This window comes from Lemur catta, chromosome 11 (assembly GCF_020740605.2).
Source record: "Lemur catta isolate mLemCat1 chromosome 11, mLemCat1.pri, whole genome shotgun sequence".
In the NCBI taxonomy this organism is placed as follows: domain Eukaryota; kingdom Metazoa; phylum Chordata; class Mammalia; order Primates; family Lemuridae; genus Lemur; species Lemur catta.
In genome coordinates, this window is record NC_059138.1 from 39,572,365 (window position 1) to 39,599,953 (window position 27,589).

General features: G+C 39.1%; 1 protein-coding gene across 2 annotated transcripts in view; it reads left to right on the plus strand.

Moving 5' to 3' along the window:
- Positions 1–470: 470 nt before the first annotated feature.
- RELN (reelin) overlaps positions 471–27,589 on the plus strand; it is a 441,212-nt gene continuing 414,093 nt past the window's right edge. For both annotated transcript variants that reach the window (XM_045564269.1, XM_045564270.1), the window contains exon 1: positions 471–958. In XM_045564269.1, coding sequence (XP_045420225.1) covers positions 733–958 — 226 coding nt within the window. In that variant the 5' untranslated portion in view covers positions 471–732. The remainder of the gene's footprint in view (positions 959–27,589) is intronic.

The window sequence follows — 27,589 nt, forward strand, 5'->3', positions numbered from 1 at the left end:
GCGAGCCCCGAGGGGCGCGGGGCGCAGCCGGCGCAGACAAAGAAGCCGGCGCCCGCGCCCGTCCCCGCCGCCCCTCTCCTCGCCTCGCGCATCCTCCCAGGAAAAAGAGGGAAATCCGAGGGCCAAAGGGGCTGGCCTTCCCCTTCGGACAGCGGGGCGGGAGGCGCCCTCCCTCCGGGCGCGTACGTCCCCCACTGTAGTAGATTCGCGGGCTCCCAGTCCCTTGACGGCGGCCCCCGCCCCGCTCCCGACTCGCGCCCCTCCCTGCCCTCCCGCGTGCGCACGGGGTGCGGGCCCCGGGCCCCCGCGCGGCGCGAGCTGCCGCCAAGCCAGCCCGAGAGGGCGGGGGACGGGCGGGGGCGCGCGGGGCGGCGCGCGGGGCGGGGGAGCGGCCGGGACACGTGTGGCGGCGGCGGGGGGGACTCGGCGCCCGGGGCTTTAAGAAGGTGTGGAGGGGGGCGGGCGCTTTCCCAGGCCTGGCCGAGGGGCGTCGCGCAGAGGCGGCGGCGGCGCACGGAGGCGTTGGACGACGCGCTCTCGGCTCCCGCGGCCCAAAGTAACTTTGGGAGCCGCCGTCTCCCGCGGAACTTCCCGGAGGGGCTCCGCTCCCGAGCGCGCTCTGCCCCCGTCCGCCGCCTCCTCGCCTTCCCTCCGCGCTGCTCCTCCGTCCCGGCGTCTCCAAAACTGAATGCGCGAGCGGCGCGCGGGGCGCGCGGCGGCGGCGGCGGCGGCATGGAGCGCAGTTGCTGGGCCCCGCGGACTTTGGTCCTGGCGCTGTTGCTGGGGGCGACGCTGAGGGCGCGCGCGGCGGTGGGCTATTACCCCCGCTTCTCGCCCTTCTTTTTCCTGTGCACCCACCACGGGGAGCTGGAAGGGGATGGGGAGCAGGGCGAGGTGCTTATTTCCCTGCACATTGCGGGCAACCCCACCTACTACGTTCCGGGACAAGAATACCATGGTAGGTACCACAGCATCTCCGCGCTCGCCGCCGCCCCGGTGCGCCCGCGAGCGCAGCTTTTTATCCCTTTCCGTCTTCCAAGGGGCCATTTAAGCAAAAACCATGACAACCCTTACCCCAGCGTTGCGCTCTCTTGAGGGAGAGAGAACAAAGTTAGTGGAGAATGGAGTCGTGAATTGGGGTTTATTCTCCACCCCACCTCCCCTAACGCATCTCTGCGTAATGAGCCGGTGCTTGTGCTAAACGCCTGAGAATTCTTGGGGGTCGGCATCTTCCCCCACTCGCTCCCTGCTCCTGCAGCTGGGACGCTGAATGAACCTGCGCTTCTTGTTTCCCTAACCCCAGTACTTCGATTTCAGACCTTTGTCCTGCTCCCGGTCCCCGCATGGATCCCCGGGTGGCGCTGGGGCTATCCCTGGGCTTTGCGGACAGGCTGGTGACAGATGAAAGCGCCCGGGTCGGTGGCTGCCCTGCCCTGCGCTGCCCGCCGGCCGCAAAGTTCCCGCTGCTCGCCAGCCAGGAGTCCCTCTCGTTTCATTCAGGGTCACACAGCCCTCTTGAAATGGAGCGGCTGCTTCCAGCTCTCCATTCTTTTTAAAGTGTCATTTAAAATGTCAGTAATTGATGATTTTTCTGTTTCCTCTCTTACTTTTAACAAGGTGCTTGTTGTTAGAATTATCTTTGTGATGTTTGTTAATGACTTTGTCTTTTATCTGCACAGCTTTAATTGCCAGGTAGAGGCTGCAAGCCCCTTATAATTTAAAGGTACTTTTTAAAAAGGAATCATTATGCAGTCCTTCATCACAATTAAACGTTATTGAAGAAGTAAAATTTAGCTCCACGAAATATAATTTTATGCAGTGCATGTTTTTGATATTTTAAGCTAGTAAATTGGATTTGCAGAAAAATAAAAATATTGTCTATTTTCTGTATTTCTGCCAGGACTTCTGAACATTTCACTTGTATGGAGCTTTCAAGCAGTGACAGATACTATTTAATTAGAATTTCAACACAAAAATATTTATATTTAACCAAATAGTGTCACCCAGAAAGCTCAGGTTATAGTTTCTATCTCTAGTAGGCTAACATGCAGGAGATAATCTGTGGGGTACTCACATGTAAGATAGACAAGCATATAAAAACTATAAGAATCCTTAGGAGTTTTCTATTTAAAAAAAATGCTTCACATCTGCTCTAAAATCTTTAGCCTAAATACATGTTTCCTAGAGGTTTTAAACTGCTTTTACAACTTTCTTGTGGCATGGTGGCCACCTTGTCTGTAAAGCAGGAGTTTAATTTGGTGGAATTTTAGATTAATTTTTGAAAATTAATTTTCTATAACTAGTCCCTTATTTAATAAAAATGCTTACTGCACTCTCTTCCCGAGAACCATCTGGTGCTTTTCTGAGGTCATCAGAATCCTTAGGCAGAAGGACCAGCCAATACGATGGCAACCCAGACCCAGCCCAAAGACTGATTGATTGATTGAGCCCAAAGCTTAGTGTGCCCCTTAGCAAAGGTTACTAGCTCTGAGAGTGGTAAGTGAGCCCAGGCGGGTCTGAAAGGTATGATTGTTAGGTTGTGGTGGAAGACCAAGTGATGACACAAAGCCTTATTTTTACCCCTCTGTTTTCTACATCCTTTGTGAGGTGCTAGCATAGAAAATTTAAATAAAAACAACAAAATACAATATACTCTTCACTTTTGCTATAAAGTTAGCAAATCTAAGTCAACCTAAGACTGACCATAATCACATCTTTAAGTTTGAAAGGGAATGGATGACAGTAAGAGAAAAGTGTAATACTTCAAGTTGGACATTGCGGGGGTTGGGGGGTGGGGAGTCTCAATTTCCACCTCTTTTCTGCCACCAGAAAAAGTAGAGAAATTTTAATTTCTTTAATTAAGTTATGAAAGGTCAAATTATTATAAAAACTTTGAAAACAGTGACAGATTTTAAATTCCTGTTACCTGTTTTATCAAACATTTAGATTTTGGAACTAGTTGTAGCTACAGGCCTTCAGTAAGAGATTTCTTGTAAAATGTTCTACAGGTAGAAGAAATGTTTAAAAATGAAATCATTCTTATTTATGTCTCTTTTCCTTTTAGACTTTTGAAAATGAATTTTAAAAATTAATTCTATAGCATCTGTAAAAATTGAACTGCTCATAGGAAAACTTAACCTAATAGACTCTTGTGGTTGGCTCGTTTTGCTATGTGATCAAATGGAAGGTCATTCTGCCAAAAAGTCTACTTAAGCTAAGAAATCTGTAAAATGTTAGCTTGAGACTTTATTTCTAGCTTTCTAAGTCTTTAAAATGTAGCAGCTGTGTCAAAACAAACCAGTCTTATCTGCAGTTAACATTGACTCAGCATTTGGATGAATGGTGTTTGGGTGCAGAGCTGATGGTTGTGATTTTTTTTTTTTACCTGAAAAAATGCATTGAGTTAAAGGTGGTGTGTACAACACCTAACATACAGCATTACTGCAGATCTGTCAGCTGCCCTCTGAGACTTGGGCTGTATGACACAGCTTGCAGTGTGACATGGGAGGCAAATGTCCGTCTAGAATAAAAGTGCTTCAAAATGATGGGTCCTTGTATGTGTCATATTTAAAGATTCCTATAGAAAAACTCTTTGACAAAAATAAAGACAAAAACATAGTACTAAAGAATTTGAAGCTTGTGGGTCTAACAGAATTGTCACAGATACTTAAGTAGTATATCCACCTATTTTCAGTATTGGCAACTATAAATGATGCATGGTTATATCTAATGGGTTCTTATCTCTCAGTTAAATGTTGTCATTTGGTATCTTTGTTCTCATCTTCTATATCTTTTAAGCTATGTTGTCTATGACTCTATTGAGATGGCATTGTTAGTCACAATGAACCAGGATCCCTTTCCATGAGTACACACAGTATAGAAGCTCAGCAAATAGAGGTCTCATATACATCATGTTGAATTATTAATAGAAAGGTCTCAGGGTCAGAACATTTTTTTTCTAGAATTTCCTTTTTTATTTCCACAAATCTTAAGATATGGTCAGTTTCTCCAGTGTGGTTTTTCAGCTCCAAACCCCAACTTTTTTTGGTAGAAGTTGGCAAATGATGGGAAACAGGAACCTACATGGTCCAGTCAGGTGGCCATTTCTCATTTTGGACCATACCTGGCAATTCACTGCTCCTCCTAGATACCAGGACAGTATTGTGAATCACGTAACAGTTGAGTTGAAGTCTGCACTTTTGTTCTTTCATGATAATTCCTCTTCCTTACTGCCCTCCCATAGATATCCATCTACCATTTTTGTTTGCAACTCCTCTGCCTGTGCCTCAATCACATTTATAGTGGATGTGACTTGTCTTTATTAAATTCCTCCACAATTTTACTTAAAACTGGAGAAAGATGTTTTCCATTTTTTGCTTAAAATGACTTTGGCATCACTGAGCAGGCAGAAAATATATTTTGGGATAGAAAGACTTTGAGATACCCAGGAAATCATGTAAACAAGGACCTGCCCACTCACAAGAGTGGCTTTATTCAGTCACCATCAGAGAGGTCAGCTATTAGAAAAAAGCAAAAAACCATTGTAAATGAAAGCCAGCATGAGTAAATGAGTCTGCCCCAAATACTTGAGCTTTGGCGAGACAATATACCTGAATTTCTAAATGGACTAGAATCCCTGTTATTATGGTGGCATAAAGTGGGGGAAATATTCCTTTCACAGTGAGAGATATACTATGAAATATCGACTGAGGGAAAAAAATTATGTCTTTGGTAGACTGAATTGGTGATACATCCTGTCGTGATGCTTTCAAAGGGAAATTTTGTTGTATTTTGTAAATCCAGTATCACTATTGGTAGTTTCTTCGTGCTACATTTCCACTCCATTGTTTTTTCAATCATATCATGGGGTAGGTAGGAAAATCAATTTCCTACTGCTAAAACTAAACATTTGCCTTAAAAAAGGTATAATCAGGATAAAGTACTGAGGGCACTTTGTTTTAACCATCACCAGTAGGATTGTAATAGCACATGTGTTCTGAAACCAGCTAGTTGCAATTGAAAAATCACTATTCAAAGGAAGTACAAGGTGATGACCTTTACATTCAAGAAAGATATCTATGTCAGAAAAATTTTTTGGAAATATATTCTGGATATAATTCCTTTCAAAGAAGTGATTTCATCATTTGATCTAAAGTAATTTGCTGTTGCTAAAGTAACTGTTGTTGATCAGGTGTGTGTTTATTTATCCTTTATACGTCTCAGACTCTGGAGTCAGTGTATTTAAACTCTCAGAATTATTCGTCAAATGCAATTCATAAGTGAACTGCAGCTGTGTCCTGCTTATACATGACTATGAAAATTGGGCATTTTAAAGCATTTTGCTCTACTTGTCACATATTTCATCTTACTCTCTACAATTTATTTCAAACATATTTTACTGATGTGGTTCAGATTGTTTCTTAAGTCATATAAATCTTGCTTCATGTAATTGGTATTCCCTGTATGAATTCCAATTCCAATTTTAAACTAAAAAATCAGGTCTTTATAATTCAAAACATTTCTTTTAGGAAGAAATTCTTATTCATAGCAGTACATTACTAGATATTATTTAATTAGAATATTTCCTTCCAATTTTTGTGAATCTTTATTTTAAATTATTGTTTTTATTTTCATTAAATATGCTTAAGAATAAAATGGGAAAGTTGTATCATTGTAATCATATTTTTATAGAAACGTCTTATTCCAATAAATTTTTCTTTTCATCTTTAAAAAGAGAGGGATAGATATTTTAATAAGATCTTAAAGTCAATATTACTGACTTCTGAATTTTTTATATATTAGTTTTGTTCAAAAGAAAATATCTGAAATCTGTCTTTGTTTTTTTCTTTTTACTTCTTGGGAACTGTTCAACTTTATAGAATGAACTGGGAGCCTCACATCATCAATTACTTAGGATAGGTTGCATTTAAGCCATAATTGTTTTTCTGATTATTTCAAATGTTACTTGAAACTTATTATGTCTTTAATCTTCACAAATAGTTGCTGATGCAATGACACCTTTATTTCAAGTAGCTTTTACATTTGAAAAGCATAAATAGAGTGACCACACTTTTTGAACATTTGCATTTTAAAAGACTTCTGTATATACTTACACAAAAATATAAGGTTCTTCATGTTGTGTAGAAATAGAAAAAATGAATAAGAAGGAAGGCAAAGTGGTTGGAGTGGGTAAGTTCACTATGAACAGAGAGAAATGATTTAGGCTGTGTCTGGGTAATGACTTAAGACATAAAAAGGGAAATTGATTCCTCTAAATATTTTGGTTTCAGAAAACACTGGGGTGAATAATCCACCCCCTCCATGTGATTTTAGAGTCATTAAAAAAATAACCAAAGTGTATTATTTCAATCTCATTAACATTAAGCAAAAAAGTTTTAAAAGTACAATTTCAAAAACTGGAATTGAATTTTCAAATATGACGATCCCACAATGAGCATTCAAGCACAGGAATGGTGTATTAAAAAAAATTCTTGGCTCTCAGGACATTCAGCATGAGGGAATCTCACTTTGGTGTCAATTATGTGGCTCAGAGAGTAATTTTCACCACGATCACCTGCCATGCCCATCTCATTGAAGGCAGAGCTTCTGAAGGGTTGAATGCTGTGCCTATGGGTTAACCAATTATTTAAAAAATATGTGCTTCTCTGAAACTATACATATGTATTTTTTCTTTTTCATTCTATCCCCTGTAGGACCCAACTATAGCAAATGGATTTGAGGGTGTGTGTGTGGGGGTGGGGGTGGATCAGTACAAATGTACAAATATCGGTTTGTGGTATGAGAAAGCCCTAAGCCACTCCAAAACAACAACAACAACAACAACAACACAAAGCTAAGGTAATTAAATAGCATAGAATTGCACAAAGAGATAGTTTTTGGAACTCTGAGTTTCCAAAGTAAACGTTAAAACCCAGGTTATCTTTTAATGCTGAATCAGCTTCCCTTAAAAAAATAAAACTTTTATGTTGGAAACAAAATAAAATTTTATTATAGCTGGATGTGGTGGTGCCTGCATCCCTGTAAATTCCAGCTCCTCAAAAGGCTGAGGCAGGAGGATCGCTTGAGTCCAGGAGTGGGAGACCAGCCTGGGCAACATAGTGAGACCTTTTTTTAAAAAAAAAAAAAATTGTGTTGATTTAAAGGATTCTTTTAAATGATAGGAAAGGTGACAAACGTTTCAAATAGCACTGATTACTGATATATATTGGTGCCCACAAACCAAGTGACCTGAGAAAGAATGATAATAGTTTACCAATAATTGCTGCACTCACCTCAGAATTGCCTCTTTGCTTTATCTCTGTCCCTCTCACCTGCCTTCTGCCTCCTCCTCCTAAATTTTCTTTGTCTTTCCTGCTTTGCTCCCTTCCACTCCAGGTAACCAACAGGTCCTTGCTTTTCCTCTCCTCTGCCTTTCTCTTTTTGCTTCACAGCTCTGTTCATTTTCTCTTTTTATTCTTTCTCTTTTTCTTTCTTTCCTTCAGGTTTCCCGTTATTATCACCTCTCCTCTTTTCTCCTCTGACTATGATGTGAAAAATATCAGTACATTTATATAAACCATTATATTCATTGGCTATTTGTGATAATAGAAGTGGGTAGGTAGGCGTGTATATTGCTATCTTAAAAAAAGATGGTTTTATCTTTTCATGACATCTCATGCATTTGCCCTTTTTTTAAAAAAAACAAAATTGTGGGTCAATTATTTCTAATAGAAAGGTGGTTGCCTCCTCCTACACTACAAAATCTCTTAGAACTTTGAAGCCTATGGTTGTTTAATTCTGAGTTAGCTGCTTTCCCCACTGTCAGTTATGTGGTCAAACTGCAGAATCTGAAGTTTGAGCACAGAAACACACATATATACCAGGTGGCAGTGCTTTAGAAATTTGAAAACTGCACAGGAATTAGTTTGAATCTAAAAAGCAACTCAAATTGGGAAATATCTTGAATGCCTGAGTGCTTCTGGATCCTTGTAGTAAATTGATAAAGACCTGTCTTCATCATCACCTCAGTCACCTCAAGTTATCTTCTTGACATGCTGGTCTCATTGGCAAAGCTCATATTTATAGGTGTATAACTACCAAGATAGTGATTCCACCTTTTTAGGTAGCTGGCACTCAACAGAAAGACCAAAAAGGGGATCATTGTGGTATAAGGCAAAGAACACTAGATCGGGAGGCAAGAAAACAAGTGTGTTGTTTGGGGTAAGTCCTATAGCCTTTCCTGAACAGAATCTGTTTAATTGTTTTGTATCATGTGACCTCTAATGCCTATTCCAGCTCAAAAATTCAAAGATTCCATGGCTAGCTGCTCAGACTTACACTGAAAAGAGAAGTCCGGAGAGGCACAGTGATGTGGTGGGAAGAGTTCAAGCTTTTGCAGCAGGTAGACTGGTGTGCATGTCTTGCTCTGCCGCTTGTTAGCCAGATGCCTCCAGCAAGTTACCTGTCCTCTCTGAGCCTCAATTTCCTCATTCCATATTTCAGAGTTGCAATTATTAAACAAGATAAGCATATAGATTACCTGACACACAGTAGATGGTTACTAAATACTAGTTATTATCATCTGATACAGTCACCCAACGTGAGATAAGGATGGCAGATAGAGATAAGAGCTGTTCATCCATGCCTGTTCATTTTGTACCTTGTCAATATATGGCACATTTCAAGGGAAATTTCAGATTGAATATATTGAATAGGATCACAAAGGTAGGAAAAAAATCAATGCGTTACCAAATATGTATGATCAGAAAGTACTTTCCAGTCAAAATAAATGTATGACTTGCCTACAGGCATAATTGAGTTAATTGCTATGCCTCCAATCCAACCAAAATTTTTGTTGATTTAGCCAATTTCTAAGTCAAACCTTCCTGTTCCTAAATTGAGTATTTTTCCTTGGTTGATGGTCATGATAAAAACCAAAGTTCTGTGAGTTTAGGTGGTAGTCTAGGAAAGATCTCAGGATAAGTAAAAATAGACAGTTTAATATATGTTGTCAAATTCTATAATATGTATGTATACAACCATATGCAAAATAATTTTAAAATATAAAACTATTTCAGCCAAATTAGAATTGAGAGAGATGGATTTTGATAGTAGATCCAGAGTTTGCCAGGCCCTCAGGGACTGACTGGAGAGATGTAAGTTCACAAGTGGTGGTTAGGTGATGAACTGAAAAGCTGGTTCATTTACAGTGAAAATTATGCTTTTCAGGGCAAGGCATTGGCTGGCCAATGCATTCTGTCTGTCCACCTTAGCAAAGTTTATATGAGTAGTCAAATGACTATTAGTAGATTGTTTGGAAACATGGACTTAGATGATCTCAATGGCAGATTCCAGAATTTATGGAAGTTTCTCCATCCAACTCATGTCAGCTGGTCTGGTTGGAATCCTCTTCCCTGGACAATATTGGAGGAAGATTGCCCTGTTTCTAGAGTCCATAATGCCTCATTTTGTGTCATATATTGATTGTTGTCTAACCAGTCATTACTAGAACTCCCTTCCTTACTGATTTTGTTCAGATCGACTGTGTGTCTCATTAAAAACATGCACCTCCATGGCCCCCTTGCAGCTCTGTGTACTTCAGCGATATGAAGTGGAAGTCTATTAGTTGGGGTCTTCAGGAAGTTTCTTGATAAAATTGATACAGGGGATTCAACAAACGACTGGGCAGGCATTTGCTTTTTTTCTCTACCCTTTCCTGTTTTTTCTAGCTAGGAGGTGATACAGTCACCTTGTGACCTTGAAGATAATGGCCACGTGCTAAGGACGGTGGATTAGAAGTTTAGAGGGAGCCTAGATTCTTATTTATTTCCTTAGGCAGCAATACTAGCCCTGGAATAATGTGCAGACTTCTTGTATTGTAAGAAAAATTACTCCTGTTAAGTCATGTTTCTGTTACTTGTAGTTGAATGTGATCCTAATTGATACGTGTTTCATCTGAACACACAGATGACCCAGTTAACATTCACTTTTAGGTCAGTCATGGTTCTTGTATCAAACTCTGAATTGTTCTGGTCCTCTCATTGAATTGCTTTTGGTAAACTTGATGTTTCCTAAGACACTTTTAACAATATATTTTCAAAATTATCCCTTAAGGTGTGCTACTTTTTCAGGTGGTGAAGATAGTGAATTTTATGTTAACTTTTCTAGTAATGCTTTGAGAAAGTACCCTGTGCCCGACCTCCAATTTCTGGAGTTTCTTACATACTGACAATTTATGGTTGTTAGTTTCCCTCACTGAACTTCATTTCCTGACTCTCCTATCTCTCTAAAATGCAGTGTCACCATATGTAATTCCTGTTGACATTTAAAATACCTAGATGTGTGCCCTGGTTGTGAGTGTGAGCCCTGCTCCAACCTTAACCTTGTTTGTTATGTCTGGCTCAGCCTCTAGGACCAAATCCAAGCTTGTCATTTCTTTTGCTTGTTACATATTGACAGAGGAAACAGACATCTCAATCTTACCTTCAGGAACATGTAATCTTTTAGTTTACGCCACCTTTGTTATGAATGTTGAGATATCCCATGGTCATAGCTCCAATTTTTTTCACACTTCCTTTTCTTGCATAAACACTTCCTGCATTCTCATCCTGCAAAAAGTGTTATGTGTCCAGTGTTTGTGATGGAGAACTACAAGGAAATTAGTTGGTTCTAGGCTCTTAGAAAAAATGGGTTCCCCTTCCCATTCTAAGCACTGATACTACCTGAAAAAAAAGGCAATGCAAGGACTTTTGAGTAAATTAATTACAACAACCATAACAGTAGCAAACTCTAAAGCCTGACTTAATATGTGCTAGGCACTGATCTAAATGCTTTACGTATATTAATTCATGTAATTCCACAAAAATGCATAAGGAAGATACTGTTATCCCACTTTTATGGATACAAAAATCGAGTCACAGGAAGGTTAAGTGCTTTGCTCAGAATGCCAAGGCTGCAGTGCAGGACTTCTGTCAGTCTTGCTCCAGAATCAATACTTTTAACCATGCATTTATTTTTATAAATGATTATGTCAGGAAAGGAAAAATATTAAGTAATAAAAGTCATTTCAAGAAAGAGAAAACAAGGAAAAGTAAAAGCTAATTTTGTTATTTAAAATATAGATTGCAAAATAAAACCAGAAAGCTTATATCCATGGCAACAAGGCTGGGATTTCATAATCCTAAATCCATAGTTCTTTGTCTAGACATTGTCTTCCAGATAAAGCACAAACAAAGATATCATCTGGTATACTACTGGCCTGAAAGAGTTAACATGCTTTCAAAATATGGTGACAAATAAAAATACAAAAAAGTGATTTACAAATTTCATTCAAATTTATTTTTAACATTTTGGTAATATAATTTTTATTAAGATTTCAAAGTAAATAAGAAATTTGTTTTCTGACTAACTAATAGAACCAAGTAGGACCTGAATACAAAAGGAGAATTAAGAATTTCGGTGGAGAGGGGCATTGTAAAAGATAATTGTAGAAATTCATCTATTTGTTATATATTCCTTTCATTAGGAAGTTCCTTTAGGTGTTATCAGTGTGCAGGTACGCCTGCGAAAGCGAGTGACGTGGCACACGATGAAAGTCCTTAGTAATAACCCAGAGCTTTCTGCGGTCTGGCCTGCTCACCACTCAAAGTTCTGCTCTTACAGTGATATCAAAACCAATGGGATAACGTTTGCTGTGCACTTGCCTTTGTGGAGTTGTTTTTCATATGTGGATCAGATCTTTAAAAATCACATTTTATTGATTTGAATGAGAGAAAAAGAGCATTTGAATGAGAGAAAAAGAGCAACTGGTCAGCATCCTCCCTCCCCTTGCCTCCAAATAGTTCAGCTCTTGCATAGAGGACAGAACCAAGTTCTAGACTTCATGGCAACCAGGTGAGGAGGGAAGCAATGTGGGAGAGCTGTCAGTACCAAGTGAGGAGAAGCGGGGACTGCCCTTGTCTTGCACTCTGTAGGTATAGGAAAGTTTCCCAATTTGTCACTGTTATAGTTTATTCCAAAGTTTGCTATCAGATCTGAACAAAGATCCACTGACCGGTGGTAGAAGTTGAATCAGAGGGTGGAAGACAGCCTGCCTGAGAGCTTGTTCGGAACCCACAGAGGTTCTCAGAGGGCCTGAAGGTAAGCTCATGTTTCACTAGAAGAGAAAAATGTGCCTCATTGGACTTTAACAACTCAAAGGACGGTAGCCGTTATAAAAAAGTAGCCAAAAAAAAGGTATGGAAGTTCCACAGATAGATGTTTTCTTTTCTCAGGCCTGATAAACCTGAACATTTCTCCCTTTGGCATTCTCTGATGGGCCGTGGTGCTAAGTCGAAGCTCTAATGGGAAAATCTGTGAGCCTCAAGGGTGGGTGGGGTAGGAAGCCATGAGACTGCTTACCTGGTGATCTGACCTGATGCAGGTATGAACATTTTTAGAATATTTCTATCAAATATAAATGGTTTATGCTGGACTGTCAACAGAAACTGAAGCAGACACTTCAATTCCAAATAAATCTTGAAATATTTTAAACATATAGAAAAGGATAATAAGTGAAGATTCAAAATTGGTATCACTAATGAGTATCCAAGGGATAGCCATCTGTATTCATTGAAATAAAGTGCAGATGCTGTAGAGATCAGACTCTTCGCAATTGTTAAAATAATGCTCATTGGTTTGACTTGCATTGCTCAATGATTTTTGCTTATTGAAACAAGTTTGTCCTGTTCTAGCTTACCAGGCATTCCCAAGTGTTTCTGCAACATAATACACAACACGGAAGCCCCACAAACATATAAAATAGGAAACTTTCAATGAGTGCAGGCTTGGTTGCCATCCTGTAGAAACAGCTATTAATGGAATATTATTCAGCCTTTAAAAAGAAAGAAATCTTGTCATTTGTGACAACATGGATGAACTTGGAGGACACTATGTTAATGAAATAAGCCAGGCACAGAAAGACAAATACTACATGATTTCACTCATATGTGGAATCTAAAAATGTTGAACTCATAGAAATAGAAAGTAGAATTGTGGTTACTGGTGGCTGGGGAAGTATTGGTCAAAAGATACAAAATTTCAGTTAGATAAGAGGAATAAATTCAAGAGATCTATTGTATAACATGGTTACTATACTTAATAACTATGTATTGTATTCTTATTATAAATTTTTAAAAAATCTTAAATAAAAAAGATGTTCATTAGTTTAAAACAAATGTTTTTTATTTGAATAAAAAAGAGTGTTTCTCCTTGAAAATTTTATCAGTGAAATAAACATTTACAATCAGAATTTAAAGATGGTGATTGGAGTATTAAGCTTTTATTTTGCCAATGTGATCATGGCCTCTAAATCTTTATTTTTACTTAACTTGGAAAATTCACCCAGCTTGGAAAATTATGAGTTTTATTAGCTATCAGCTTGGAGAGTGGCAGGTATGCCAGGGTACTCTGGGTGCCAGCAACAGAAACCAGCTCTGATTAACTTGGACTAAGGGACTTTATTAGAAGGAGGTGGGTTAGGGTTAATGTTTGGAAGGAAAGTCCAAACATTAGACTTAGAAATGATGATGGTATCTCAAGGAGGAGGGAGTGGACAACTGCTAAAGGAATCTTGGTGGTAGGAACCTGTGGACAGACAGGCTTCTCTGGCCTCACTGGTGGGATACATCCTCTCCAGCTTCTTTCTTGTTCCATTGAATTCTAGATACAGATTCCTGGGACCACGAGTCTCATTGGCCTAGCGTGGGGTATGGCAGGATTGTCCTCTTATTGTACATATAGATGTAGCCTAAAAGTGATTCATTATGTTCTTGTACTTTTATGGAAATGTCTCCTTTTCTGAAAGTTGCACGGTGCAGTACAGATTGCCTATCCATGTAAAAGAAGCTCAGATTCTCTGGGATTGTGTCTGCTCCTCTTCGCTTCAAACTGCCAGGGATCTTACACTTCACACCCTGCAGGGGAATGTCAAAGGTAAATGAATGAGTACATGCCTCTGCCTTCACTTACTGCTATAGAAAAACCATCCCTTTACTCACTAGGAAGATATCAGAAAACTTTTCTCAGTCCTCAGCTTACCAGGACCAAAACAGCACTTGTCACAGTTGATCACTCCCTTTTCTCTGACATGCTTTTATCATCTGGCTTTGGGATTTCACACTCTCCTGGTTTCTTCCTACGTTCCTGGCTTCTGCTTCTCAGCTTCGTTTGCTCTTTCTTCCTCTCCTCCGTCTCTGTAGTGTTAGGGCACCCAAAGACTCTGTCCTTTCTTCTTTCTTCTTTTTCATCTGCTCCCTCTCCCTAGAGATGTCATCCATTCTAATGCTTTAAGTGCCATCTACACACTGGTGACTCCCAAATGACTCTCTGTCTTATGCCTACTGTGTCTTACTGCCACTCATTATTGCCGCTTGAATGTCTGTTGGAGCTTCTTGTCTCCTCTCACCCTGACACCCCTACACCAGCTCCTTGTGGAATCTTCCCAACTCTGTTAGTGCCAACTCAGTCCCTACAATTGTTTAGTCCCCAAATCTTTTTTCTCTAATGCTGTGCATCAGCTCCATCCCTAAGTCCTGCTGATTTTGCATTAAAAAAACACCTGGAATCTGCCACTGCCATAACCACCTCTCACCTGCATGTTGCAGCAGGCTTCTAATCACTTTCCTTGCTTAACCCTTGGTTACCTTCATGCTAGTCCTACAACTGCTTAGCAGTCTGAGTGATCTAGTTGAAACCAAAATTATGTCACCCCTCTGCTCCATGCGTACATTCCACTAGTTTACCTGGAACAGCCCTGGTCTTCCTCTGTGTTCCCAATGTCCCATCCAGTTTAGCATTTTTACCAACAAAAATGCCAGAATTTGAAATAATAAAGTATGTGGTCATTCTATCAATACTTTAGTTGCTCCCCTTCTCTGTTTGAGAAAAAGGTAAAGTCCTCCCTGTGGCCTGTAAGGCCCTGGAGCACCTGGCTCCTCAGTTACTTTTCTGACCTACTATTTTACTGCTTTCCTCTATTCCTCCATTGAAAGCGTAAGTGCTGTTTTTTGTTGTTCTTCAAACACAGCAGGCCTTTGTACTCGCTCTTGCCCTGTCCAGTGTGCCTTTCCCTAGATAGCCTCATGCTGTTCTCTTCCTGATGCAGGTCCTTGGCTGAACATCAGTGACCCTCAGCGAGGCCTTCCCTGACCACACTATTTAAAGCTGCGATCCTCTTCTCCCAGGACCCATGTCTCCCTTGACCGCTTTATTTTTCCTCATTGCTGTCATCATCGTGTCTGTATTTTGCTATTTACCTTGTTCCCTTTCTGTGTGCCATCAGTATAAATGCCTTAAAACCCCACCAAGGCAGGCATTTTTGTCTGTTTTGTTTGCTGGCAGTGCCTGGCACACAGAAGGAAGACACTTAGACATTTTTATTTAATGAATCAGTGAGCAAAAATAGCATTGGGATTCCTGTCTAATATCAGTTATAGCTAAAATTGGTGTCTAAAAGTGGTAATTCCAAAATAATTTAAACAAGAAGATCATTTATAAAGATGGATTTGTTAGTACAATTTCTGAATTTTGGCTTTTTGGATCGATGATAATGTTTTAAAAAAATTCTGAAAACCATGTTTTTACTTTCCCCATTCTTCAAATTTACAAAATTCTCATGTCTTCTGTGAGGCTATGCAAAGCTATTTATAGTAGTTTGTTGGATTGGCTTTACTTTAACTATATGTTAGCATATCTAAAAAAGTTCTCATAGCAATTAGTGACTACAATTATTAATAGAAACTATAATAGATTTTAAGTACTTATTCCCAGGAGCTTATCTGTGCTGCACCATAAATAAATTTGAAGCCATCTTGATGAATGGGTAGCTAGTTTGTATTTAAATTTTCATCTGAATGGGAATAAGTAATGGGAAGGACAGAGACCAAAATAGCTTGGCTCCATGTTCAACAGATACGTAATAACCTTACAGAAAACACACAAAAATGGAATGACAGTATTAGAGGCACCAAACTTGCGGATATCAACACGAATGTTTTCAGGAGTTGTTAGTGAGAATTGCTCAACTCTTATGAATAAGATAGAAAAAAAATCTCATTCTATTCATAAGGAATTTGGATACTTTAATTTATGAGCCTTTAAACCAGAGGAAACTTAACTCTTAGGGAGTTGTGGTGGTGGATAGCACACAAGCTCAGGAAACAGCCTGGCTGAGTTCATTTCCAGGCTTTGCACTTTTAAGCTATGTGGCCTTGGACAAGTGACCTCACCTCTCTGTGGCTCAGCTTTCTCTTGTGAAAAATAGGAGTGATGATAGTACCTATCACATGAGGTTGTTTTGAACCTTCAATGAGATATTTCATATAAAGTGCAATGCAAGTCCTGGCACAGAAAATAATGTCAAATATTGTCATTATCATTACATATATTTTGGTATATTTTCCTGTGAGTAAATAGATCTCTATTTACAATCACAGGATTTATAATCTTTTTTCTCCTAACATTATATGTTTGTGATATTGACAATTTTCAAAAATACAAATTTAGTGGCTGAATAATATTCTATTGTATGGCTGTGGCATAATTTAAAAATTTATAAATGACATCTTAGGTGTTTTCATTCATAAACATTATGATGAATATCTTTGAATGTCTTTCAAAGTTTGGCAAAATTCTTTCCCCAAGTTGTGGTTTTATTTTTATTTTCATCCTGAATTTTTATATGCATATCATGTTAATAACTTTATGAACAGACATATCTTTGTTTCTTTTGTTCTGTCATAATTGCTTTTGTGCTTAGCGTCTTTTCTGAATCAGATCCTAGGTAAATATTCACATAAATATTTTCCCTATCTTACTATATTTTAAATTGTGGATTATAATAACTCCAGTGCGTTTTTGGTGGGCTGATCTCATTTGTTTATGTTTCTTTTCTTGTGGAGCCAGGGGTTCTCCTAGGACCACACAGCACTCTATTGTTCCAGTAACCTCTGCCATTCCCTGCTTTGTCTTAGCCACTGTTAGAAATGCTACTGAAACAGCTGTTTCATGCACCATATGGATTGGATTATTGCTACTGATTGCTGTGGTTGCCAGATGCCTTTACTTAAGCTTTCAGGAGACCTTTGCCTCTTTCAACAGGTTCACTCTCCTGCACAGAATTCTTTTTGGGATTCTAATATTTTCAACTGTGAAACCCAACTGGTTCAGAGTAACTGCTGACATCATGAATGCAGTCTTTTGCTGATTGGTTACTCTTTTCTGGTGTCAATCATAAAAGCATTTCAATTTAATCTTGTAGCACACGTACACACACACACACACACACACACACACACACACAGACATGCTGTCCGAAAAGTATCCAGCCATTGTATTCATTGTATCCATGGCTGGTTACTTTCTGGACAGCCCTTTTACATAATCTTATGCCCACACACATCAGCTGTGTACAAAGCATCTATCTCTTTATCAAAGAAAATATTAATAAGCCAGAAAGGGAACACATATGAAATGTAAACTGGGTTGGTTTCTTATTCTTTCTAATTTAGCTCTTAAACTATTCCTGCTGCTCTGAGCTCTCATCTCATTTTTTTCTTGTAAGCGTCTGTCTGACAGTGGTGCTGTATCTTTTCCTAAATCTAGTAATGTCAAACTTCAGGAATCCTGAATGGATGACCGTCTATTCCAAACAGAGACCAGGTGACCGATGACAATTGTGATATGGGATCTGCCCATACCTCGGCTGAATACAGCCTTGTCAGTGCTTCTCAGTGGGACAGTGCCAGTGCCATACCTGTTTGCTCTGTCATTCTGAGAAATACCATAGAAGTTGTTGGGAAGATTTAGAAGTTCTGAGATCCAGTAAAATCCTCTGATACAGTGTAAAGCCCATCACAACCTTCTTGTACTTAGGACTCTAGACAGCACTTCAGCACTATGCTTGGGAGCCATTAGTAAACAGTGAAGTCACCAAGAATGCAAAAATGTGGCACTAAGTAGATAGTGAAAAGGACACTACAGTATGAAAGCTGAAAAAAGAAAGCAGCCTTGTTTTACCTCAGCTGGGAATGTTGCATATTGGATGACTCAAATTTTTTGCCACTCTGCATGCATATGTTTGCAAATGACTGCAAATATTGGAGTTACAAATAAATTCACAAATAAGGAATCTGCAAATAATGAGGATGGACTGTATGCACTGATATGAAAGTTACTTAACCTGAGTCTCCTTTCTATAAAGGTACTTACCCTCTTTAAGTCTCCTTTATGTGTAAAATGAAGACTTACATCATAGTGACATGACAATAAATGCGATAATGTATGCTTGGTATATGGTAAGCTGGTGAATATTAGCTGCTATTGTTGTTGTATGGTTTCTGCCTTCAGTATTATGCGTAGAAAAGCTTCCTGAACCCTCAGATTACAAAAGCATTCTCATATCCTTTTCTCCTAGTACTTTTATAATGTTTGGTTTTTGCACTTAACCCTCAAATTCATTTGAAATTTATTTATGTCTAAGAAGAGTGATACTGATTTAATTTTTCCTATATTTTCTGCCAGTTTTCCCAGTATCATTTATTGAATAGAACATTTTTCTCCCATAATTCCTAAGTATTCTATTCTATAGTACAAGTGATCTTTTTGATTATATCTTCTAATTGGCCATTCTAGTATATAGGAATGCTATTGATTTTTATATATTTTGTATTAATATCTACACATCTTATTTAACTCTGAATGCTTTTAAAAATAATTTTGCAGGTTAATTTTCTTTATTTTTAAGAAGTATTTTTAAGGCACTCAAAGTGAATAGGGCAGGATGGAGGAAAAAGGCAGATTGTATACAAACTAGAAAGGGGCCACAACAACTTAATTTTACATTTGTTGAATAAAATTTGTTTCCATTAGGGCATGACATTTTGGAATAGCTTAATTGGAGAAGTTTAAAAACCCCAGCTTAGGCTGGGTGTGGTCGCTCGCTCCTGTGATCCCAGTACTTTGGGAGTTCTGAGGCAGGAGGATCACTTGAGCCTAGGAGTTTAAAACTAGCTTGGGCAACATAATGAGGCCACATCTCTACAAAAAAATAAAAAAATTAAAAATTTAAAAACACACTTTATTAATTTTAAAAGCTTATCTTTTGTGAATGCAAACCCCTCCATTTTATGAAAGCAATAGGAATACTCACAACAGATGTGATACCATAAGAATAACTCAATTAATTGAGCTCTCACCATGTGCTGGCCCTTTCTCTTAACCTCCAAACCCTTTGTGGAATTAACTCATTCTCAGGAGAAACTTGTGAGGGAGGTACTAGTATTAGTCCCAGTTTTTTGTTTTTGTTTGTTTTTGTTTTTTGGAATCAGGGTCTCTGTCACTCAGGCTGGAGTGCAGTGGTGAGATCATAGCTTTCTGCAACCTTGAACTCCTGATCTCAAGCAATCCTACTGCCTCAGCCTCCTGAGTTGCTGGGACTACAAGCCTGTGCCACCATGCCTGGCTAATTTTTTTCTTTTTTTTTAGAGATGGGGTCTCATTATATTGCCCAGGCTGATCTTGAACTCCTGGCCTCAAAGTGATCCTCCCACCTTCGGTCTCCCAAAGTGCTAGGATTATAGGTGTGAGCCACTGTGCCCAGCCCATATCAAATTCTTTTAAATGTTATAAATTTTTATCCATAATTTTTTTGGTTATTGTTAGGCAGAATGTAAAAATTTGACATCCTTGAGCATTTTGGACGATCATTTAAAAAAGACATCTTATGGGTTTCATTTCTATCTTCTCTAGCTGGTTCTTAATATTATAGTCAAGTGCCTCTTATCTTTATTTGCAAATGGATTATAGGAGTAGCTTAGTGACGAGAATTGCTAGATGGTTAGATTAGATTTGAATAAGGAAGCAGTAATAGCCTTTGCCTTGTTGCATCTTTCAGTGAGATTTCATTTCTTTTTTTACATTTACTTACCTTTTAACGTTTTTGTCATACTTTTAGTTTCCCTTTTTTTTCTTCATTATATATTTATTTTAAAGATGATTCTTCAACTTTTCCTTGTTTTCCAACTTAATGAAATGTACAACTTTGAATTAATCACATTATTGATGAAAACACTATAGCCGTAGAGACTCTGTCCAAACCATCCTATGGCAATGGTTCCATCTCATCTTGAAGGGCTTTGTTTAGTTGTGCAAGGAAAGTGTTTTTGGCAGCTCTGCCCACACTGGTTCTCTGCTGGAGTATCTGAGAGTGGGGCCAGCCGCTCATTGCTGTCACACAATGGGTTCCTCTGGTTCTCCTCAGTTATTTCTTATGGGCCTCCAGCTGGTCCTCCACAGCAACTGCTGGTGCCTGCAGACCTGGACGTCAAACCAACTGATGAAAGGGCACTCAGTGTTCCAAGCACCATCTCTGAGATAATCTAATATACTCTTCTTCCAGTTCTTTTGTTTCTGAGTTCACATTAGACAGAATTTTAAGACATTCTCCTTGCCTTCAGCCATTTTGACATGCCATTTGTTTATGCAAATAAATGTGTAATCATTGCCATTAGTGTCAAGAGAAATTTTCTAAGATCAAATGGATTATTTGGAATTGAGTCCTAGCCTCTAAGATATAAAGAGACCAAGAACCAAAATATGTGGCAGGCTCCTTAAAATATATATAAAAATGATGGTTTCATTATGTTGTTTCCATTCAAAGACATGATTTCATGAATATGATGCTATAATATTCAGTTTTCTTTATTTAAACTGTCATTTCAAAAGGCCACTCTATAGTGTATTTTCTACCAAGTATGTTGATAAAATTGCTTGGGGCAATCATTTTCTTCTTGTGGGCACTTCATTGATTTTGAGTTCTGAGGTTTTTTTTCACATTTTTTTGTGATATATTAATTTGTTACATTTATTTGATGCACTTTGTACTAGGTAGCCTATGAATATGTTTACAAGCAACATTTTAAAAATTCCTATCATTTTGATTTAAAAATAGATGTCATAAGGCAACAAGTTTGAAAAATCTTGGCCCCAAGGTCTATGAAAGAAATAAAGGTTCTCTGGCCACAAGTTTAAAAAGCACAGTGAGTTTACATGAAAGTGTATTTTTAAGGACATTTTTATGGATAATAATACTTTACTTTTTTTTATAATGCTTTGCAGTTTTCAGTATTGCTTCATATAAATTATTTTATTTGTTCCTCACAATAAATTTGTGAGGTAGTGTTATCGTCCTTATTTTAGAGATCACAGTTGTTCACAGTAAGTTACGGATTGAACTCCTTGTTCTACTGCTTTCCCCCCTCCTCTCTACTGCACTTGGCTGCACTTGACTTAAAAAAAAATAGAGATCACAGGCCGGGCACGTTGGCTCACACCTGTAATCCTAGCCCTCTGGGAGGCTGAGGCGGGTGGATCGCTTGAGGTCAGGAATTCGAGACCAGCCTGAGCAAGACCCCGTCTCTACTAAGAATAGAGATAAAAATTATCTGGACAACTAAAACTATATATAGAAAAAATTAGCCGGGCATGGTGGCGCATGCCTGTAGTCCCAGCTACTCGGGAGGCTGAGGCAGGAGGATCGCTGGAGCCCAGGAGTCTGAGGTTGCTGTGAGCTAGGCTGACGCCACAGCACTCACTCTAGCCCGGGCAACAAAGTGAGACTCGGTCTAAAAAAAAAAAAAAAAAAAAAAAATAGAGATCACAAAACAGAAGTTCAGAAAGAGCAGGTGACTTGTCCAAATTCTTATTCAGCTGTCACTGGGGGAGCTGGCATGCATGCCCCGATTTCTAGCTTCGAGTCCCTGACCGTATCTGTGTGCCCACACACATACCATACTGGCCTCACATACCAGCACTCTTCCAGTTGTCCCAGTCTATGGAGGATTAAGTAAACTAAAGTATTTGAGAATGACTTGGGGACTGTAAAGTGGCACCTACGTATAAAGATGAATGAAATGGCAGAAGTGCCTGATTTTACTTTGGATCACAAAAAGGGGAAAGTAAATTGAAAGTGTCTAATGCTTTTACACAGACCAAAATTTAGGTGCAACCATTTAAATAATTTATTTAATGGACTCCCAGGAGTGAAAATTGTGGTAATTGGAGATTTTGCCCTAAGGGAGCCATCTGGATGGGTGAGATATTATTGCTCCAGGTGATATATCCTCACGTGGGGGTGGTTGATGCTGGAAAGATCCTCTTTCTGCAAGCTCTGGTCTAGAAGAAAGACCCAGATTGATCTTCAAATTGGGTGTAATTCATCTTGTCATTTTCAGACCACTATTTGGGAAATTAATCATTAATATGTTTAGATTGACATTGATCACAGAAGAAGAGATTTACTTCAATCTCTTTTGCTTCTTTTTTTGTGAGTAGCATAATAAAGAAGTCTACCACAATATCCAGACTAAGGAATTAATATTTAGATCTTTCTTAGTGATTAATAGTCAAAGTTTGAGTCCTGTATCTACAACTTGTGATTACTGTGACTTTGCATGACAAATCACTTAACCTGCCCGTACACTAGTTTTCCTCATCTGAAAAGGGAAATATTAATACCCACTTGACAGGGTTATTTTTTCTTTCCTTTATATTTATTATGAAATATTTCAAACAGAGAGAAAACGAAAGACTGATTTAACGTCTGTGCATCGCCACCCAATGTAAGAAATGTTAATATTTACCATAGTTTCTCAGATCTTTAGAAGAAATAAAAGAGAGATATAGTTAGAAGTGCCTTTGTTCCCCAACCTAGTGCTGCTCCCACCCACAACCCCCCAAATCTGCCTGGGGATAGCTGGAATCCTGAAGTGAGCTTATAGCCACAAGTTTATTTTGATTAAAAAAAAGAGATGTCTATGAAGACTCCTACCTAGAACACCTGAAGTGAACTTCATTAAGTTTTTGTTTATCTGTTTATACATTGGGTATTAAAATAGTTTGTTCAATTACCTCAGAGGGTGACATGAAATCACATATTTAAAAATGCCTTGTAATCTGTAAAGTGATACAGAAATGCATAGAAATGTAAGATAATATTAATATATGGGTTTACGGTCTGTCTTGTGATTGCAACTGGTTGCCTAGAGAAGTCTGGGGTAGGAAGAAAATACAAAGCAAAGACAGAGGAAGTGGGGAGAGAGGGAGAGAAGGGGAGAAGGGTGAGAGAGAGAGAGAGAAGACTATCCTGTGTAAGGCAGCTTAGCTCTGAGTCTCTTCACATTGTCTTATTGTTCCTATTACTGGCTTACTTCTGTTTTGTGTTCTCGGTGTTTCTGTCTCTAGATCACTTAGCAAAACTGGACTTTTTCTCAATCTTATCCCGGTGTCTTTCCTGGCTTAGGGTACCGTGTCCTTAGTGTAAAGGAAATGTTTATATTTTTGTTGGTTTTACCCTATTTTTACAGCACACGCAACTTATTTTCTATCAGCTAAAGTTATCAAAATAGTTTTATTACAAAAATGAAGTCAGAAGTTTTTACTTTAATTTGCTTTTTTAACTCTTCTGGTTAGATTGTCAATTCAAAACATATTATATGACATTCAGAGGAATTCTTACTCGTTATGCTATGTTTTGATAATGGCAGACTCCTGAATTCATTTGTCCATTTTATATATATATATATATATATATATATACACACACACACACACATATATATATATATCACTTACACACACAGATAACTTTTGAATGGAAAATCCAAAGAAGTCTGCTCTGAAATACCTTTCGGCTTTCTTCTTTTGGGAGGTGCCCTCTTTTCTCCTTTGTATTTCAGTGAGCTGAAGTCTACCCGTGAGGTGCATCAGGGCAGCGATGACCTATTTGTGGCAGCTGTTTGTGTGGATAGATGCCCCTCACTCATTCACCTGGGTGGTGGTTGAAAGGCAATCAAAGAGCATAAAGAACAAAGAAAGGTAAGCAGCAGAGAAAGGTGGGAGCCATACTTTGACAAGAGAAAGAAAGGGAGAGCAAGTTCTGAAGGGGTGTGTGTGTGTGTGTGTGTGTGTGTGTGTGTGTGTGTGTGAGTGCTCATGGGTGTGGTGTGGAGAGGAATGTGTTGAGGGAGGGAGTTCAAGGAACAAGATCAGTTTGAGGCGTGCAGGGAGTGAGGGTGCTGCATAGTACTTTAGGTAAAGGTGGTGAGCCGTGAAGAGCATGTGAATTCAGTACGGGGAGTAGAGAAGTGTGTTTTGTTACAGGTGTTAAATATTGCTTTCTATAACCAGCTGTAGGTAGTTGACAGTAATAGGGGTTAAATAAAATAATCCGGAAACAAAAAAGGAAGACTCTCCCCCCCCCCCAAAAAAAAGAAAGAAAAGAAAAGAAACCATCTTTCAGAAAGAAGAAAGAGAAATTTGAGAAGACACCCCCACTCCCAAAAGTTTTAAAACGAGCTTATTTTTATTTTGTGGTGGTGATAAAGACAGAAAGGCCCTTCCAGTGGTGTTTGGGAGACAGTTTAAACACCACTATTACTAAAAGGTAGGTAATATTTACTTCATGCTTTCTGCTTCTAGACATTCTTAAGTATTTTATGTACATTATATCATTTAATTCTCACAAGAACTCTTTGAAATGATACTGTTATACAGGTGAGAGAATGAGGTATGAAGAGAATTAAGTGACTTTCCCAAGGCATAGAGCTAATAAGTGGCAGAGCAGAATTTAAACTCACAACTATGGTTTCTAGAGCCTGGACTCACAGTTCTGAGTTACCTTTGATGTCTTTGTTGCTTAAAGCAAAACAAACAAACAAAAAAACCTGCAAAACAAAAAAATCAGTTCAGTGGCGGCACCTTGTTTGTGTTTGCTTTGCTCTTGCGTTTGTAAGGCTATGTCATTTCTCCATCATGCACGAGGAAATTACCTGGGGAGTGAATTACCCAATTCTTTTCATTTCTTTTTTGGTATTGTCCATTTTATTTTTAATTCATTGCCACAAAAATATAAATGATTTAAAAGGAGGGGGGGGCTAAATTCATCAGTCTGTTGGTTTTTGAGCCTCAGTTTAGTTGCTGCATTAAGTAAAGCAAAGATAAAATATGTCCTAGGATTCAGATTGAAAAAAAATATATCAAAATATTTTTCACATAGTTTATTGCCAACCATAGCTTTTCAAAATTTAGTTTTGATTTTTTTTAAATTTAGAGTATACAAAAAAGATACAGCTTGGGAAAAAATGGATGTTTTTTTCCTTAAGACCTGGAAGAACAGTTGTAGAATATCTTTTAAAATCTGTTTTCTCTCACAATTGTCATCATTTACCTTAGTTAGCCAAGACACAGGAGCCTATAACAGGTACATCTTCTATTGTATTTCTTGCAGAAGCAACATTTTAAATCCCCCTGTTCATTAGCACTTTGCTGACCAAACACATAGTCCGTAGTCCTGTTTTAAGAAATATATCTGCTCTAAAAATTCACATATCCCTCTTGTGCACACACACCTCCAGATGACACTAACTATCCATAAGAGCTTGCCCAAGCTTGTTAGTGATTTCTGAAGATGAAAATTAGCTCATATGTGAGGAAAGGACCTTAAAACAGTGCTCTATGTTAGTTACATTGACTTTGCCATTTCTAATCTTTGGAAAACAGTTTTGAAGTACTTTTTTCCATATATAAGGAAGGATCCCGAGGGCCAGACCAGAGCATATTAACTTTGCAAATTCATAGACATCTTCACAGCAAACACGCACGTGTACACACAGGCATGCATATACACAGGCAGGAATAAATAACTGAATATATGTAGGAACACTTAATATAAACTTTTTCTCCTTAGCAGTCACTCAGTCCTGCTTTGGTAAACAGTCTTATTTAGAGAGCATTTTGCTATCCATTCATTGATTTATTCATTCAGTCATTAGATATGCCAGATACTTTCTGTCCTTATGTTGTAACTAAGATGGGGGAGTCAGAAAATAATAAGAAAAATAAATAAAATATATACCATGTTAAATAAATAAAGCTAAGGAGCATAAAAGCAGGGAAGGTGGCTAGGGAGTGTCTGAAGTAGGGAGGTGGGGAGGAAGCCCCCCTGCAAAGGTGATATTTGAGTAAAGATCTGAAAGAGATGAGGGAGAGGGCTCTGCAGCTATCTGGAGCTTTCTAGGCAGAAGCAACAGTGAGCACAGAGGAAACTGCCTCTGTATTTGAGTCACAGTAGGGGTGGGCAGTGTGTCTGGAGGGGCAGTGGAGGAAGGTGAGGAGGGCAGGGAAGGACAGAGCCAATAATGTAGAGTCTCATGCACCTTCGTACGGACTTGAGTGAAAGGGAACCCTTTTGAAGGATTTTGAGCTGAGGAGTGACATCGTCTAATTTCCTCTTTTCAGAAAGATCATTGTGGTTGCTGCATTGGGAATGAACCGCAGGGAAAGGGTGGGGCAGGGACGGAAGCAGAGAGACCAGTTAGGAGGCTTTTGTAACAACATGGCTGGCAAGTGATGACTTGGACCAGGGTGGTATCATGTGTGAATTTGTTGAAGATGAGGGGTGGGTGAGAGAGACAGAGGGGAGTCAGGCTGGCTTCAAGAGTTCCAGCTTGAGCAACTTGGGGAATGGTGTTGTTTATTGCAATGGGGAAAACTGCAAGGAGAGAGGTTTGGGCAGACTATCAGACAGGAGCTCAGTTTGGGGCATGTTAAGTTTGAAGGAACTGTTGGACACACATGTGAGGATTTCTGGCTGGCAGTTGGATGAAAAGTCTGGAATTCTGGGGAGAGATCTTCACTGGGATATCAATATAGGTGTCACCTGCATCTAAATGGTACCGAAGGGAGTGAGTGTGGCTAGAAGAAGGAAGAAGTCCATGCAAATTCACTAATTAATGCAGAAGGAAAGAGCAGCATGTGATTATGAAAAAATTACTGGACTGGGTGTTTGTAGATTTGTGTGACCTTGAACAAATCTCTGTTTTTAGCCTTAATTTTCTTGTCTGTAGAGCGGGGAAGTAAAAAGCCTCAGACATCCCTTTCTGGGACCTGGTGGCCTCCAGGGCTCTGGTCATTTCTAAAATACAAAATCTAATGTTTCTGATTTCTTCTTTTGCAGCTTTCAGTTTGGCAATGGAGACGCTAAAATAATCTCAGTTCAGTAAGATTATTTCTGAGAGCCATTGTTAAATGATTTTTTGGTGTATGAATAATGACAGATACTATTACTAGCCCTCTTCTTTCTTTTGTTCAAACATGGGTTCTGATCAAAGTACACACACACACACACACACACACACACACACACACACACACACACACACTCTGTATGTAGACCTTACGGCAGAGGAGACTTTTCCACTCCGTGCTCTTTGGTGGGAGGGGGAGATGGTTGGGTGGCCGAGAACAGTGAGTGGCAGGAAACTACCTGTGAGGCTGCTTCATTCATGTTGGACCAGAAGCAGTCTGTGGTACATGTGGATTTTCCTCAGACTTGCTGGAAATTGGTCATAAATCAGACCTGAACTCCTCTATTTCAGGAATCTCAGTCCTTGGATCTTACAATCCTTCCTTGACATAGGGAGCCATGTACCAAACCTTCACAAAATTTTTAGTTTCAGGACAGTGACTGGCACTAGGTCCTGTCTGTGACAGAAGA